General features: G+C 32.3%; 2 protein-coding genes across 9 annotated transcripts in view; one reads left to right on the forward strand and one right to left on the reverse strand.

Moving 5' to 3' along the window:
* Immp1l (inner mitochondrial membrane peptidase subunit 1) overlaps window positions 1–4,346 on the forward strand; it is a 74,679-nt gene extending 70,333 nt beyond the window's left edge. For all 8 annotated transcript variants that reach the window (XM_026404141.2, XM_026404160.2, XM_026404120.2 and 5 more), the window contains 2 exons: window positions 3,191–3,301; window positions 4,178–4,346. In XM_026404141.2, coding sequence (XP_026259926.2) covers window positions 3,191–3,301; window positions 4,178–4,246 — 180 coding nt within the window. In that variant the 3' untranslated portion in view covers window positions 4,247–4,346. The remainder of the gene's footprint in view (window positions 1–3,190; window positions 3,302–4,177) is intronic.
* An 89-nt stretch (window positions 4,347–4,435) lies between these two features.
* Window positions 4,436–14,186, reverse strand: part of Dnajc24 (DnaJ heat shock protein family (Hsp40) member C24) — a 51,721-nt gene continuing 41,970 nt past the window's right edge. Inside the window, exons 4-5 of the mRNA XM_026404173.2 lie at window positions 9,508–9,576; window positions 4,436–5,720 (exon numbers count right to left, since the gene is read on the reverse strand). Of these exons, the coding sequence (XP_026259958.1) occupies window positions 5,590–5,720; window positions 9,508–9,576 (200 nt within the window). The 3' untranslated portion in view covers window positions 4,436–5,589. The remainder of the gene's footprint in view (window positions 5,721–9,507; window positions 9,577–14,186) is intronic.

Consider the following 14,186-nt stretch of genomic DNA (forward strand, 5'->3'; position numbering starts at 1 on the left):
TGAGTATAAAATCATGGCATTTGCAGGTAAATGGATGGTTGGAGAATATAATGCTAAGTTAGCCAGTCCCCCCAAAATGCAATCTCTTTTATCAAAACCAATAGAAATAGTGAAAATAAATGGAGTTGGAGAATATAATGCTAAGTGAAGTTAGCCAGTCCTAAAAAAACAAATACCAAATGTTTTCTCTGATTTAAAGATCATGATTCATAATGTGGTTGGGTTGGGGGTATGGGAGAATTAGATGAACTCTAGATAGGGCAAACGGGAGGGAGGAATGGGGAGGCGGTATGGGGGTAGTAAAGAGAAATTCTTGTTAGATGAAAGGTAATATCAGTGATCAGGTTGTTTTCTTGTTCTTGGTTTGTGTACTTAACATGAAGTGTTAAGTCCATGAGATGTATCATTCCTTTACTATAAATGGAGGCATGGTGTTGTAGTACCATGTATGAGCTTCAGAGGAGCAGATATATCATGTCACATATTTGAACCTATTTCTTCTATAAAACATCAGTAACAGCATTTCACAGGCTGTTTTAAGGATCCAATAAAATTAACTAAAAAATCCACATGTGGATGCTGATTTTACTCCTCCTCCCCTTGGTACCAACCCTGGCAATTAAGGACTAGATATAGAGAGCGTGGGTCACTTTCCTCCCCAAGGTTCCTGGTGATAAGTTCTGGGCTTCTTTCAGAAGATTCCTGTATTATTAATCTTACTGAGATACTTCAGTATTTTATTTCAATAATTTAAAAGAAACTTACCATAACTATCACAAAAGTAATCTTGGGTTTTATGCATGGTAGGCAAGTGCTTTACTACTGAGCTACATTCCAGCCCCTTACATCAACAGAAATTTAAAATATTCTAAACCATGTACAATGCGTCTGTCAGGATACATTCCAAAAGGATATTTAAATATAAAAAATGAACCATGAAAATCTTTCTAACTATGATTCAAAATCCAGAAGTCATAAAAGCAAAGATTAATAAGACAAATGACAAACTGGGAATAAGTATTTGTCATTTTTATCTCAAAGGGCTAATCTTCATAATATTTTAAGAGCTCCTTTGAAAGGAGGAAAGAGATCATCAACCCAATAGACAGAGGGCAGAAGACATGCAAAGAGAGATCATAGAAAAGGAATTCTATATATGGCTTTTAAACACATGAAGAGATTCAGCCTCATTCATAATAAGACAAAAGCAAATGAAGACACAAAGGTACCATTTTTTACAATCTGGCTGGCAAAAATTTAATAATTTTTGGTATTATGAAAGTAATGGTAATGAAAGTAATACTCAAAATAATTAAAATCATGACATTACTACCTATTGACTTAATTTCTCATAAAATAGTGAAGACTTAGATAAAAACCAAGCAAGTAAAAAGATCATAATCCATGGCCTCAAGCAAGGCTGACTACATGATTTGTACCCTAAATAATCAGAGAATTTTGTATAGGCAGATAAGTTTGGGGAAAACTTCAGGGAGTGATCAATGTATAAACCATGGATCCTGGTTTATGGTCAGAGGGATAGAAATCTCCTTAGATTTTTGGCATGTTGCCTTATTAGTATGTGGAATGTTTTTGTTTTGCTTATAATAGTGCCCCTTTTTTATTCATACCTATCACATATTTTTAAAACTCAGGAACAAGCATTTTGAGCAATTATGGAAATTTAAACACAAAAAAAATCCTCACCTTATGTCTTTTCCCAATTTAATACTTGAGAATGTTGGTTATGTATGGCTTTTCCAACTTCACTATTTTGTTTTCAGTTTATACTCATTTTTCTTCTTAATGTTAATGTTTCTCTGTACTTGTCTATTTTATTGAATTGGTAGGAACTAACCTTGCTTATTGGCCCTAGGATTTGTAACTAGTTTCATTAATAAAAATGAGTGATCTTAGACTCTGATTTTTTTTTATCATTTTGATGTATATATTTCCAATCTGGCTTTTGTACACATAAATACACTTGGGTTTTCTCTGATACTCTTTTAGTAAACATATCCACTTTTACAAAATAGATTTAACATTTTAGTGCTAAATGTGAAGTGCTGCATGCAAATTATTAAAGGTTTCTGGGCAAATACTCGTATCTGATACATGCCATTTCGGAATCAGAATCTCTTTAAAGTAAAATTAAAATTTCATGCTTGCGTAATTTTTTTTCAAAAATATGATTCATCATTCTAAAAAATGCAGTCTCTTTTATCAAAACCAATTGAAATAGTGAAAATAAATTCCTTCCCAATAGATCATTTTCTGGTGAATGATTAAACTTTCTTGGGTAACAAAAACTATAAAATAACAGCTTGGCAAAGGCAATTTTAAAGACTGTTTCTAGAGAGTAATTTTTTAAGTTTAAATTGAACAGATAATAGTAAATGGTAGGCAAATATCTCATATTGCAGAAGGCATTTTTTAAAGTAATGTATTTTGTTTTAACTATATTGATCATCATTGAATAAAAATTCAAACTTATTTAATACCAGTTAATACCCAGAACATATGAGAGAGTTTTTTCATTTAGTAGAAGGTCACCATCATTCATTTTACAACTGATGATTTTATAATAGGTCCTTCTGGTTCTTGATGGTCATTATCAAAGTATAATGCATTGAAGATATGGCCTGTACAAAAGCAGAACAGGGATCTTAATTAGAATTCTGACAAGCCCACTCCAATAAAATGATGAGATTATTTGTAATTGATGTCACAATCAATTACCATTTAGTTCATCATGAGCATTCTAATAGGTCTGGCCTTGGTATTGGCCCCAGGATGTTGCTGAGTGAGTGGCTGCCCTGCTTATGCTGTTATTGAGACAGGAGGGCACATTTTCAGTCAGTATCCTAATGACCTCTTTTGAAGTCTATTAAATTAATGACCCTGTCACAGTTTTGATCTCTTGTAACCTCAGTTTGGGTTTGTATAACAAATTACTGTTTGAGAACAGTATGATTATAAAAAAGACAGGTCTTTTAAGAAATTGGAACATTTGGTATTTATTTTATTGTGTAGGAAATAGAAGCAAAAATGCAACTTAGGATTTGTATGTATTTTAAAAGAAACTTTAGGATATTTCTCCCTATTCCAAGTGACATACTTCTTAAAGATAGTACCTGAATTAGATTTTATTGTTTCTCAAGGGGCTGCTGCTCTTATTCTGTCATTCTAGGTGCCAACAGGTCATGTTTGGTTAGAAGGTGATAATTTACAGAATTCTACAGATTCCAGGTATTATGGACCTATTCCATATGGACTTATAAGAGGACGAATCTTCTTTAAGGTACAGTTTTGTGCTTAAAATGTTTACTGTATTCTCTGCATTTCCCCAAAATGAACCTTTGAAATCTTCAAGATGTCAGTGGATTTAACTGTTGCGGTAACCACATTTTATAACATATTGGCTTTTACTTAGTACCACTATATGAAACATTCTCATCTCCCCTTGCCTAGTCTCACAAAATAGGTATTAAGAATGATTTTTCAATAATAATAAAATTAAAACTCACTGATGTAGCAAAAGAACCCTTTCATTTGAATTCTCTCTTATACAATCTGGGCATATTTTAATAAGCATTTGCGGGAGAGCAGTCTAAGTTCACAATACCTTGCTTTATAGGTATTGTGAAATACAGTTACACTAGTTAAAAACAGTGAATCATGGACAGTTTATTGTGGTTGAAGCAAGTATACAACTTGTAGGGAAGATTATTTTTTTTATTTTTCTGGATCCTTTTAATCATAAGCAATAATAATAATAAGAAAAACACATGAGTATCTGGGGCAACTGGATAATTCCCATAATTCTTTACAATTATTATATTCAAGTACATAAAACTTAAAAACTTTAGGTTCAAGATGTAACAGACATATATATTCATAAATACAGAGAATTTTTTGTATATTTGAATGTTCCAAACTCAACATTTAAATACATACAAGTGATTTTCTAAGTCTTACCCTTTTTAAAAATTTTTCTTAATTTTGTAATTTGTTCTAATTCATTATACAATCTTATTCTGATGCAGAAATTTTTATTCTTGACTGATAAGTAAGGATAAGCATTTAACTATTTAGCATAGAGAAAAATGGATTAAAAGGAGAAGGGAATAATGATTATATTTTATTAATTTTCTTCAATCACATTTTGATTTTACAGATCTGGCCTCTGAGTGATTTTGGATTTCTACGAGACAGCCCAAATGGCCACAGATTTTCTGATAATTAGCAAGCATTTATTCTTTTGACTTGATTAGTGTTTCCTGTTCAAGTGAATTTATTGCTGCAGTTGAAACCATGTACTTAACCAGTAAACTATTTGCTGTTCAGTTTTAGTTATTTGTTAAATGTAAAGAAAAGCAATCCATTCTGCAAACTCTTGTTCAAAATATTTTTGTGTAAAAATAAGTATAACCCAAGATCAGTGTTTCATCTAAATTTTATGTTATATATAAAATATTTGCAGGGGGACCTGAATGACTATACTTCACTTGCAAATTTTTTGTCTTATATAAGTGAAAATAATCTACTCTTCTTGAAAGTGCCTTATACTTCAGCTATAGTAAGTCAGTCAGAATAGTAACTATTCTTATTTATAAAATAAGTTTAATCTGCAACATCAGAAGTTCATTCTAAGTAAAAAGCTTCTAAGTTATATGCTTGACTCACTCCTTTGAAGTTAAGTAAAAAAGTTTCGGTGATCCCATAAGAGATTCTGTCAAGTTCTTTAAATGAGTTCTGATTTAGACTGTATAAGAATATTAAATGTATAGAAAAATACATCTTTAAGAATATGACATTTACAGGCTATTGTAGGCAATAATACTTTATAAAGTCCATCATACCAGCAATAAAATGGTTCTTATTCACAAATATGGCAATTAACACCAAACCTTAACACCTTGAAATAAAAAGGAAAGGGATGTACCAATTTCAGACTATTTTTTAAAGCTTCCATATTCTAAATTATACTTAAAAGTTGAAGATGGTGAGGTTCATAAATTTTAGAACTAGAAGGCCAGGACTGGAGCCAAGTCTTAATTCCAAATCTATTTTTCTAGTTGTCACTTCCCATTTTTTATTCTTCGTATTCAGCCTTCATTATGGGAGAACTGGGATCGCATATTGTTCACAGAGATTCTAATTTAATTATAATGACACTAGAATTTGAGGTAGGTATAAAATAGGCCTATAACTGTAACCTGTTGGGAACATTATCAGTTAGATACTTTATAAATATAAAGGAATATGATGATAATATTTCCCAATAAGAGACATATTTATGTTAAGAAAAAGAATTCTTATGTTTTATCAATGAGAAAACAAAGTTTTTAAGATGGGAATCCATAAAATATAACTCAAGTCCTTTTTATGGCAACGTAAATATAGTTTATAAGTACATATAAATTACTACATTAATCTTTTTAAATGTAGGTGATCTCTGCTTGATAATCTTATCGTTTCTTTGCAAATAATAGGGAAGAAAAAAAATCCATTTCCTTAATGCTCGAATGGCCTCTCATCATCATGTCTGAATATACACTTGAAGTATTCCAATAGTAGTCAACAATTTTAGCTATAATGAAGTAGTTCTATAATTAGTGAACATGTATCACAAGAAATCAGGTTAACTTCTTCTGCTTCATCTTTGGAAACACTGTATTTTCCACCACATCGGCAACTCAGAAAAAAAGAATGATCATCTGTGAAGAAAAAAAAAAAACTTCAAATGCTTACAAGCAACTACTTTTCTTATAACTTTTAAAAATGCAGAGTTTATTCCATAGAAATCGCAAAACAAACAAACAAAAACCCTCAATAATGATAAAATGTATTTAAAGGAGAATTGGAAAACATTTCTTGCAAGGAACAGTGTTTCTAAAAATTACCAAAGCATCTATCTGTAGATGAGAGAAGTATTAAAGCTATGAATCAACAGTCCAATGATTTGGGGGAGGGGGATGCTTAGAAGCAACTTGTGAAATGTTTTATTAAGAATCATAAAAATTTTATATTCTCTAAAATATATTTTCTAAAATATTACAGTGAAAGAGAAAGGAGCATGATATTTTGTCTAGAGTCTATCCTTTTAGAAATGACTGGTAACTTGACTATCAGCTAAATAATATTTGGATACTTCCTTTCTGGTACCACATGATTTCAATATATATAAACACCATAGTTTTTTGCAGTTTCCCCCACCCGATTATGGGGGATGTATGTGTACCTGATTGTTTGGTGTTTACAAATGATATATGAACCAACAGGAAACTGTCTGAAGTGAGATGCCCTAAGGAGGCAATGGTTTCCTCCTAATGGTAGAAATTTTAAGTATGTCCTCTCTCTGGAAAGTTTAATTACTAGTGTCCTTGGACTGAAAGAATTTCTGATTCCTCTGGTCTTCCATTTTATTATCTCTGGGAAGTAACTATCAAAGAAAAACAACTTATTAATCACAGTATCTATTTTACAAATATCATAATTTTTTTATTAGAGACAAAGGAGTTCTCAAAGGATTCATGATTTCCTATGATCAAATATTGTCATTCAGTTTTCAAACTTGATTAATATTTATAACTCATGGAGTATGAAAAAAAGAGAAATTAAACTGAATGTATTTGCTCTCTACCAAATCCAATCTTAAAAAAATTAGCAATAAGGGGCTGGTGTTATGGCTTAGTGGTAGAGTGCTACCCTAGTACATGTGAAGCTTACAAATAAGCTGAGGTTCAATCCTCAGCACCACATAAAAATAAAATAAAGGTATTGTGTCCATATGTAACTAAAAAAAAAAATTTTTTAAAAATGAGCAATAAGCCAACTTACATGCTTATCAGTAAGAAAAATATGAATACACTCTGTCAATCCTGTTTTTTATTCTTCCCCACAATGCCTTTCTTCTCCACAAAGACTAATTTAATTTTGATTTCAGAAATTCATCTTCCCTATCTAAGCAATATACAAATATACATGTACTACAGCATGTTTTCAAAAGTGAATGGTTTTGTTGTTAAAATGTCTAAAAATATACGTATTCCAACCATTCATTGATTTTAAGCTAAATCTCCCCCTCTTTTGTTTTTTTACCACCTCAGTGAACACTAAGAGACAATCTGAGGTGACACGTGCTTGGTAAATGACACAGAGGACAGCATGAGCTACTGTGGAGTTTTGTCATAGATATTTCCAAATGTTAGTGCTCACTAAAAATTAAGTTTTTTGAAATTTCTTACTACCATCAAGTTCTGAAACAAGGTGCTATTTTCAAAGAAATCATAATTTTAAATATAGTGAATGAAGATCAACAATATGATCAAGTTACACTAGACTAACTTGTAAGGGGAAGGTTAGCGTCAATCTCTCAAATGTTCCAGGAATATATGCCTTTTAAGCATAAGAAAATGCACTACTTCATACTGTTCTTTGATCCAGCAGCAGATACTTTGGCTATACCCATCATGTAGGGTTTCATCAGCTTTTCTCCATTTCTGGATCTTCTCCTTCCAAGGCCATTCTGAAAACAATCCTGAAGGAATCTAAAAAATTTTTTACTTGCCCAAATGATCACACTTTTTATTTAACTTCATATGCTAAGACAGCTCTTATTCATTTTTAAATAGTCCTGCAAGAATAATGGCTTCATGCAGCTGTTGTTCAGTATTTCCTCTCAGGAGGACAAGGATTATCTCCAGCTTTACAATGATAAAAATTCTTAAATAAGCAAAGCTGTTCTATATATTTAAGATTAATTGTATCTGTTTAATACTGATTCACTGGCTGTGGATGGGATTCATCCCTGTCTTCTTTACAATGGTTTACTTTGGAGAGTTCCAGGGACAATAACATTTCTGATAAGCCTTGATGATTTCATTTTCTTCAATATCCGGGTAGATTCATTTGTATGAAAAAGTCCATGTAGTAAAAAAAAGTATACTAAACAAAGGTACTTGAATCACCAATCTAAATTTTTAATTTAAAATTAAATTGTACTATTAACAAATATTTCAAAGGTAAATAAAAGAAGAAAAACTATAACAAGCTTGCTTCATTTTTGCATCATTAGGAATCATTAGTAAATAAAGTATATTAGACTTATCAATGAAAACAAGAATTAATTTGTTTAATAATAGATTAAACACATACATATATGCTGATGGACAGGAGGCAAACTATATCTTAAAAAAATATATTTACAGCAGCTTGGGAGGCTGAGGGAGGAGGATTGTGAGTTCAAAGCCAGCCTCAGCAATGGTGAAGCACTAAGGAACTCAGTGAGACCCTGTCTCTAAATAAAATACAAAATAGGACTGGGGATGGGGCTCAGGGGTCGAGTGGCCCTGAGTTCACTCCCTGGTACAAACAACAACAACAATGAAAAACACATTTATTTGAGCAGGTCTCCCTAATAAAGACATATTCTAGTTTGTCCTTCCATAAAATGGCAATGAAAAGCCTGTCACTGTTGTATTGTTTTCACAGCGGTAGCCCTTCCTGTTTATTTGACTAGACTATTGCTAATATTTGGGAGCCTCAATTACAAAAAATCTGAAGCTTTCAATTATTTACTGAAAATTAGAATTTTGAATCTGTAATTTAATTTTAGTGGTTGAGTGCAGAATGGTCAAATAGGTAAAAACATGATTACCCTTCTAAGCCAATATGGCTTGTGACCCATTTCTTTAGAGCATAAATAAAGAATCTGCCACTGGAAAAGGATGGCTCTGCTTATCTTTTACCATTCACACTCATTAGAACACTTTTAGAATCCTTTAGGTAATTTGTACCCCAAACTGAATAATAGTTATAGGTTAAGAATATATAAAATTCTAGTAAACTATAAGATTTTCTTTAATTGCCCAGAGAAATATCAAAGTATGGTACTCATGGATTATGTGTGGAAAGAGTTTTCATAATATAATGATGTCTACCCAGAGTTTTTCAGGGAACATCAAAAGAATGCAGAAATTAAAATTTTAATGATAGAAAAGGGGAAAAGACATGAACTCATGATAGGTCAAGGACAGTGACTGATTTTTCTTATTAAGAGACAATCAAAAATTTACGGTGGGGACGGGAAAAGCCTCCATGGAAAGCCCTCTCCTGAGAGTTTAGGATTCCATATAGGGAGAAAATGAACAAAAATTCTAATAGAAATTCATCTCAATTGCCACCATAAAGAGAAATAGAAAAAATCACCCCCTTTGACTTTAATAAAGTCCTTATTACAGAGAGTAATACAAAAATCAAAGTAGTACAAAACAAATGGAAAATAAACCCTTATGTACCTAACATCTAATTAAAGTAGAAAAATAACATCAATAAGTGAAGTTTAGAATTAAACAAAAACAGGCCAAACAAATCACAAATACATGTAAAACCAAACTATTATTTACAATTTCCAAACATCCTATGAGGTTTTACTTTCTTTCAAAAAATTCCTAATATTTTTCTTCACTGTAGATTAGTCCAAAAGAAAAAAAAAATTCCAACCTTCGTTCCAAGACATTTCTTCAAGATATACTTGAGCATCTACTGGGCCCAAATTTCTTAGCTCATCTTCTGTAAGATATAAAATAAGACACTTTTAATTTTGATATTTTACCTATGAAGAATGAGATGGCAACTCCAGCATAGTCATTACAATTCCTAGTTATCTATTATTTAAAACCTCAGTCTACTGCCTTTTTAAATATTTATTTTTTAGTTTTAGATGGACACAATATCTTTATTTTATATTTATGTGGTGCTGAGGATCAAACCCAGTGCTTCATGCATGCTAGGCAAGTGTTCTACCATTGAGCTACAACCTCAGCCCAGTCTACTACTTTTGAAAGCAATGACTTTAGCTGACTAAAAAATTCTATGTAAAATGCCATTCCATATAAACTTTAAGTCAAAATTTATCCCATTTAATACACACAAAATCATGAAGGCAGTTTATAATCAGTACCCTCTATTTTGTGAGACTTAAAAACTTTTTGTCAGATAAATTATATCTGGCTAAGAAAGCAATGTATAGATGCTATTTTACCAACTTTCTAACTTTGGGTATATCAGTTTTTTCATCACTACAACAGAAATACTCTCTCATTTGTTTATTTTAGGAGGATTGCTATGCACTGAATTCCCTATTCTCCAACCCCCCAACCAAATTCATATGTTGAAGCCCTAAGCCCAATAAGACAATTTAAGGAAGTGAATAAAGTTTAAAGAAGGTCATGAGGGTGAGATCCTAATTCAATAGGATTTGTGGCTTGTAAGATGAGCATGAGATCATTCTGTATGTCCATCTACCCATGTACAGGAGAAAGGCCATATGAGGACAACAAGGAGGCTGTATGCAAGCCAGGAAGAGGGCCCTCATTAGGAACTGAACTGGCCAACACCTTGATCTTGGATTCCCAGTTTCCAGAAGTGTCAAAAATTCTGTTTAAGCCACCCAGTCTATGTTACTTTGTTATGGCAGTTTAAGCAGACTAATGGGTATTCTTCCAATAAAAAATGATACAATGTTTTAAAGAAAAAAAGCTCTACCAAAATGTAAGGGGCTATTAGTCATCTGACTGAAACAGGATAATAAGTAACTTACAGAAAGAATTACTTTAATACAGCAGTAGCCCCACAACCCAGCTATTCTGTGTTGATGTTCCACTGCTGTTTTCTTTGCTGAAGTTTTCTCTTACCAATGGAAGATCCAAGGGAGCATGGAACACACCTAAATAAGTAAGAACATGGTCTAGGTAGTACAGGAATGTGCTTTCTTAACTAAAGAGTATTTTGGGACAAAGAAAGCAACTATAGATAGGAAACACGTGTCTTTGTGTTTAAAGACACGTTATATTTCCTGTATGCTTGTACTGTTCTTCTAGAAGTCAATGCTAAAAAAAAAAAAGAACCTAAAATCCACCCCGCACTCCAGTGAAATTTTCTTTAGCTGTCTCACTAGTCTCTTGTTCACTTGCTGAGAATGCCTCCCTTTGTTCTGTTGTATGAATGCCTGCAATTTAATTATATTTAATAACTGCCTGTTCAAAATTTATTGGTGAGTTACACAATTTTAAAATAGATGAAAAGATTATACAATATTTTGAACTTGCCATGGTTTTCTATTAAGGTATATTAAATATTATACCACTTCATATTTACTGGGTACTGAAAGTCCCAAAATTGTCCTTAAAACACAAAGATACAGACTCTTTCTGATGGTCAAGATAGTTCCTCCATATCTGTAAAGAGCTTATGCAGAATGTGTCAGTGTGTGAAGTAATTTCCAAACAAAACAAAAAAAATTAATTTCTACATTTTATATAAAGTTCCCTTGGCTATGTGTTATTCTCTTATGTCCAAAAGTCTCGTGATGGGGAAATATAATCTTATATTTTAATTTCTTACTGGAAAGACCAAGGTGATTTGCTAGAACAGCGAAAATAAACAATCTTAAGATTTTAGGGATGGGAATAATTGACACTTAAAAGACATCCCCTTTAGGGGAAAAACAGGTGTTGTTAACTTATCACTAAGTTGTTTATACTCTAGAGTATCTTATAGACATCTTATACAATTTTGAAATCAAATAAAGCAAAGATGGAAAAGGCAGAAATAATGACGATGAATCAGCTTTCTCACTTTAACCTACCTTGGACACCTGTAATATATAACTGCATAAAAGACAACCCATTCATATATATCCATTATGCCGTTTTTATTTAAAAATAACAAATAATAAATAACTTGCAAATATAACTGCCAAGCAAGTCAGCATCCTATTGTTCTGCTTCTCTACTGGGAAGCTATTGTTATTCTCACCTAGTTACTATTTCATGTGCAACCCTTTCTATTATTCCACCCACTCAAAAAAAACGGCTTTTACATTTTTATTATCTTTCCTTCTTTATCTCTTTGCACAGAAACTTCAGAGTAGCTACCCATTTCTTGGTTGAAAGATTAGCATAGACCATCTCTCACTGTAAAAGGGAAAACAACACAAAATGGTTAGTCCCTTGCCAGGGGTCAGAAAATGAGTATATTCAAATATTCTTGTTCTATAGCTGCTAAATATCTCTATATTGGAGGGATTATTCAATATTATGTACACAGTCTCAAGTTTCTGTGGAGATTCTGGTTTTAGAAATCAGTATCTGACAAAAAAGAGAACACTTGTGATTACTCTACATTATATGAAATGTAAGGGGCAAAAGTTCCCTATGGTATAGGGGCAGAGGAGAGAGTGATGACTGGAAGAAGTCACAAGGGGACTTCTGGCTAAATGGGTGTGCTGACTGTGAAAATCTATCAAGCTAAGATTTCTGCACTTCTCTATATGTATTCTACTTGAGGAAAAAATTGTAAAGGTAGTGTATTGAGACTCTAATGGTTACATTTTTTAATAGACATAAGGAAAGAAAAATTAGAGAAGTGTCTCATAGGAAAGTTGTATTCTTTGAAAGGATAGTAATCTAACTTCTGAAGAGGCTGGGGATGATTAACTCAGGGGAAAATTGGATCCCAGGAGAACCTTATAATGAGCACACAGGGTACATACAAGTAAAAGGTGAATCTAAATGTGGGCGGCGGGGGGTGACCAAGATCTTTTGTTGAGGGGCAGGTGTCCAAGTAGGGGGCAACAGCAAATTCCATCCCCCCACCCCAACCCCCACTACAATTACAAGGAACAAACAACTTAAATGTGTTTTTTTTCCTCTTTAAACAATAATCTCTGCTTGTCCACCATTGTAGTTATAATTAAAAAACTTAATTCTTCCCTATCCACTAAATTAACTCACAGGAACCCTATTTTGATAATTGTCTACTAATTAGGCACAGCACCTTCAAAACAGATTAGGTTTTTGTTTGTTTGTTTTTTGTTTTGGTAGTATTACATATTATAAAGATTTTGCTCACTACAGTGAAATATTTTAACAAGTATCTACAAATTTAAGTCCTATCTCAAGATTGTCCTGTTAACATGACTAAAAATATTGAGAAAATAAACTGCCTTAGTGATTTAACTAAAGGACTAGATCCCAAGATCTGAATCTAGGATTTTTACTATAGAATGATAATAACTATTAAAAATAAAGATGAAGACAAAAGAAAAGAAAAACCCACAGCCATTTAGAAAGAAAAGCATTGCCTGGCATTTGGTGTACTCAGTCTTGAGTCTAATGACACTACACATGCTTTGATTCTTTAGAAGCAAATGGGTTCAATTTTTTTCTAAGTTTTCTGGGGATACTAAGATCTGTTCACACCCTGTGCTGTGCTCACAAGCTTCGTCAAATAAGGAGGCAAGAAAAACTTCTAAATTTATTTTACAAATAGAAAGCAGTGTATTATAGTTAGAGAGGTTCCTGAGGAATATAATGATAAAATCAAATAATTTATGTGGTTACTTGAAAAAGAATCTTTCAACCTTTAGAAGTATAGGCCCTTCTGACCTTGTGTTCTATTGGATTTGTCTGACAACAAGAGGTGAAAGAATTCTGTGGCTCTATTGTCTCAACAGTGGGATCTAAGAAAACACTGGCAGGGCTCATCAGAGAGGTTTATGAGCCTGCAATTCAAAGAGATTAAAAGGAAAATCTATGGAGATTCTTTCACACTGAAGAATAACATTAAATAACTATTAGCAGCTTGGTTCAGTAAAGCTTACTAGAGCTCTCGCTGGGTCATTCACAACTTTCTAAAAGAGGAAAGGTTTTTTTCAGCTCCATTTGGGAATCAATAAATATTTTTTACTTTTTACAAGACAATGGAATTCCAGTCTTTTTAAACTTCCTCTTAATGATAATAAAATTTCAAAAACAATTCTTTAATTTGTAAATAATTACACTTCCAATCTGAATAAAGTTTCTCTAACTGTAGCTACAATTTTTTTTAAAAAAGTAAAAATAAAAAATAACAGCAACAAAAAGCTATAGAGGAAAGGAATTTATTCATTATGGCTGAGGTATTTTAAAGTCCCATTCAATTGTACACTGGCTAAAAGATCAAGTCCATCTGCAGCTCTGTCCATATTATTCATGCATGGCAATGTCACGTTATTCAAGTGATCATGAAATACTCTCACTTAACAATTAGTCCACGATTTTTATTTTTATGCCATTTCAAAAGCTTAATCCAAATTTAAAGATGTGTGTGAGCTTGTGTATGTGTGTGTGAGTTAAAGC

The sequence above is a fragment of the Urocitellus parryii genome, chromosome 4 (genome assembly GCF_045843805.1).
Source record: "Urocitellus parryii isolate mUroPar1 chromosome 4, mUroPar1.hap1, whole genome shotgun sequence".
Classification (NCBI taxonomy): Eukaryota; Metazoa; Chordata; class Mammalia; order Rodentia; family Sciuridae; genus Urocitellus; species Urocitellus parryii.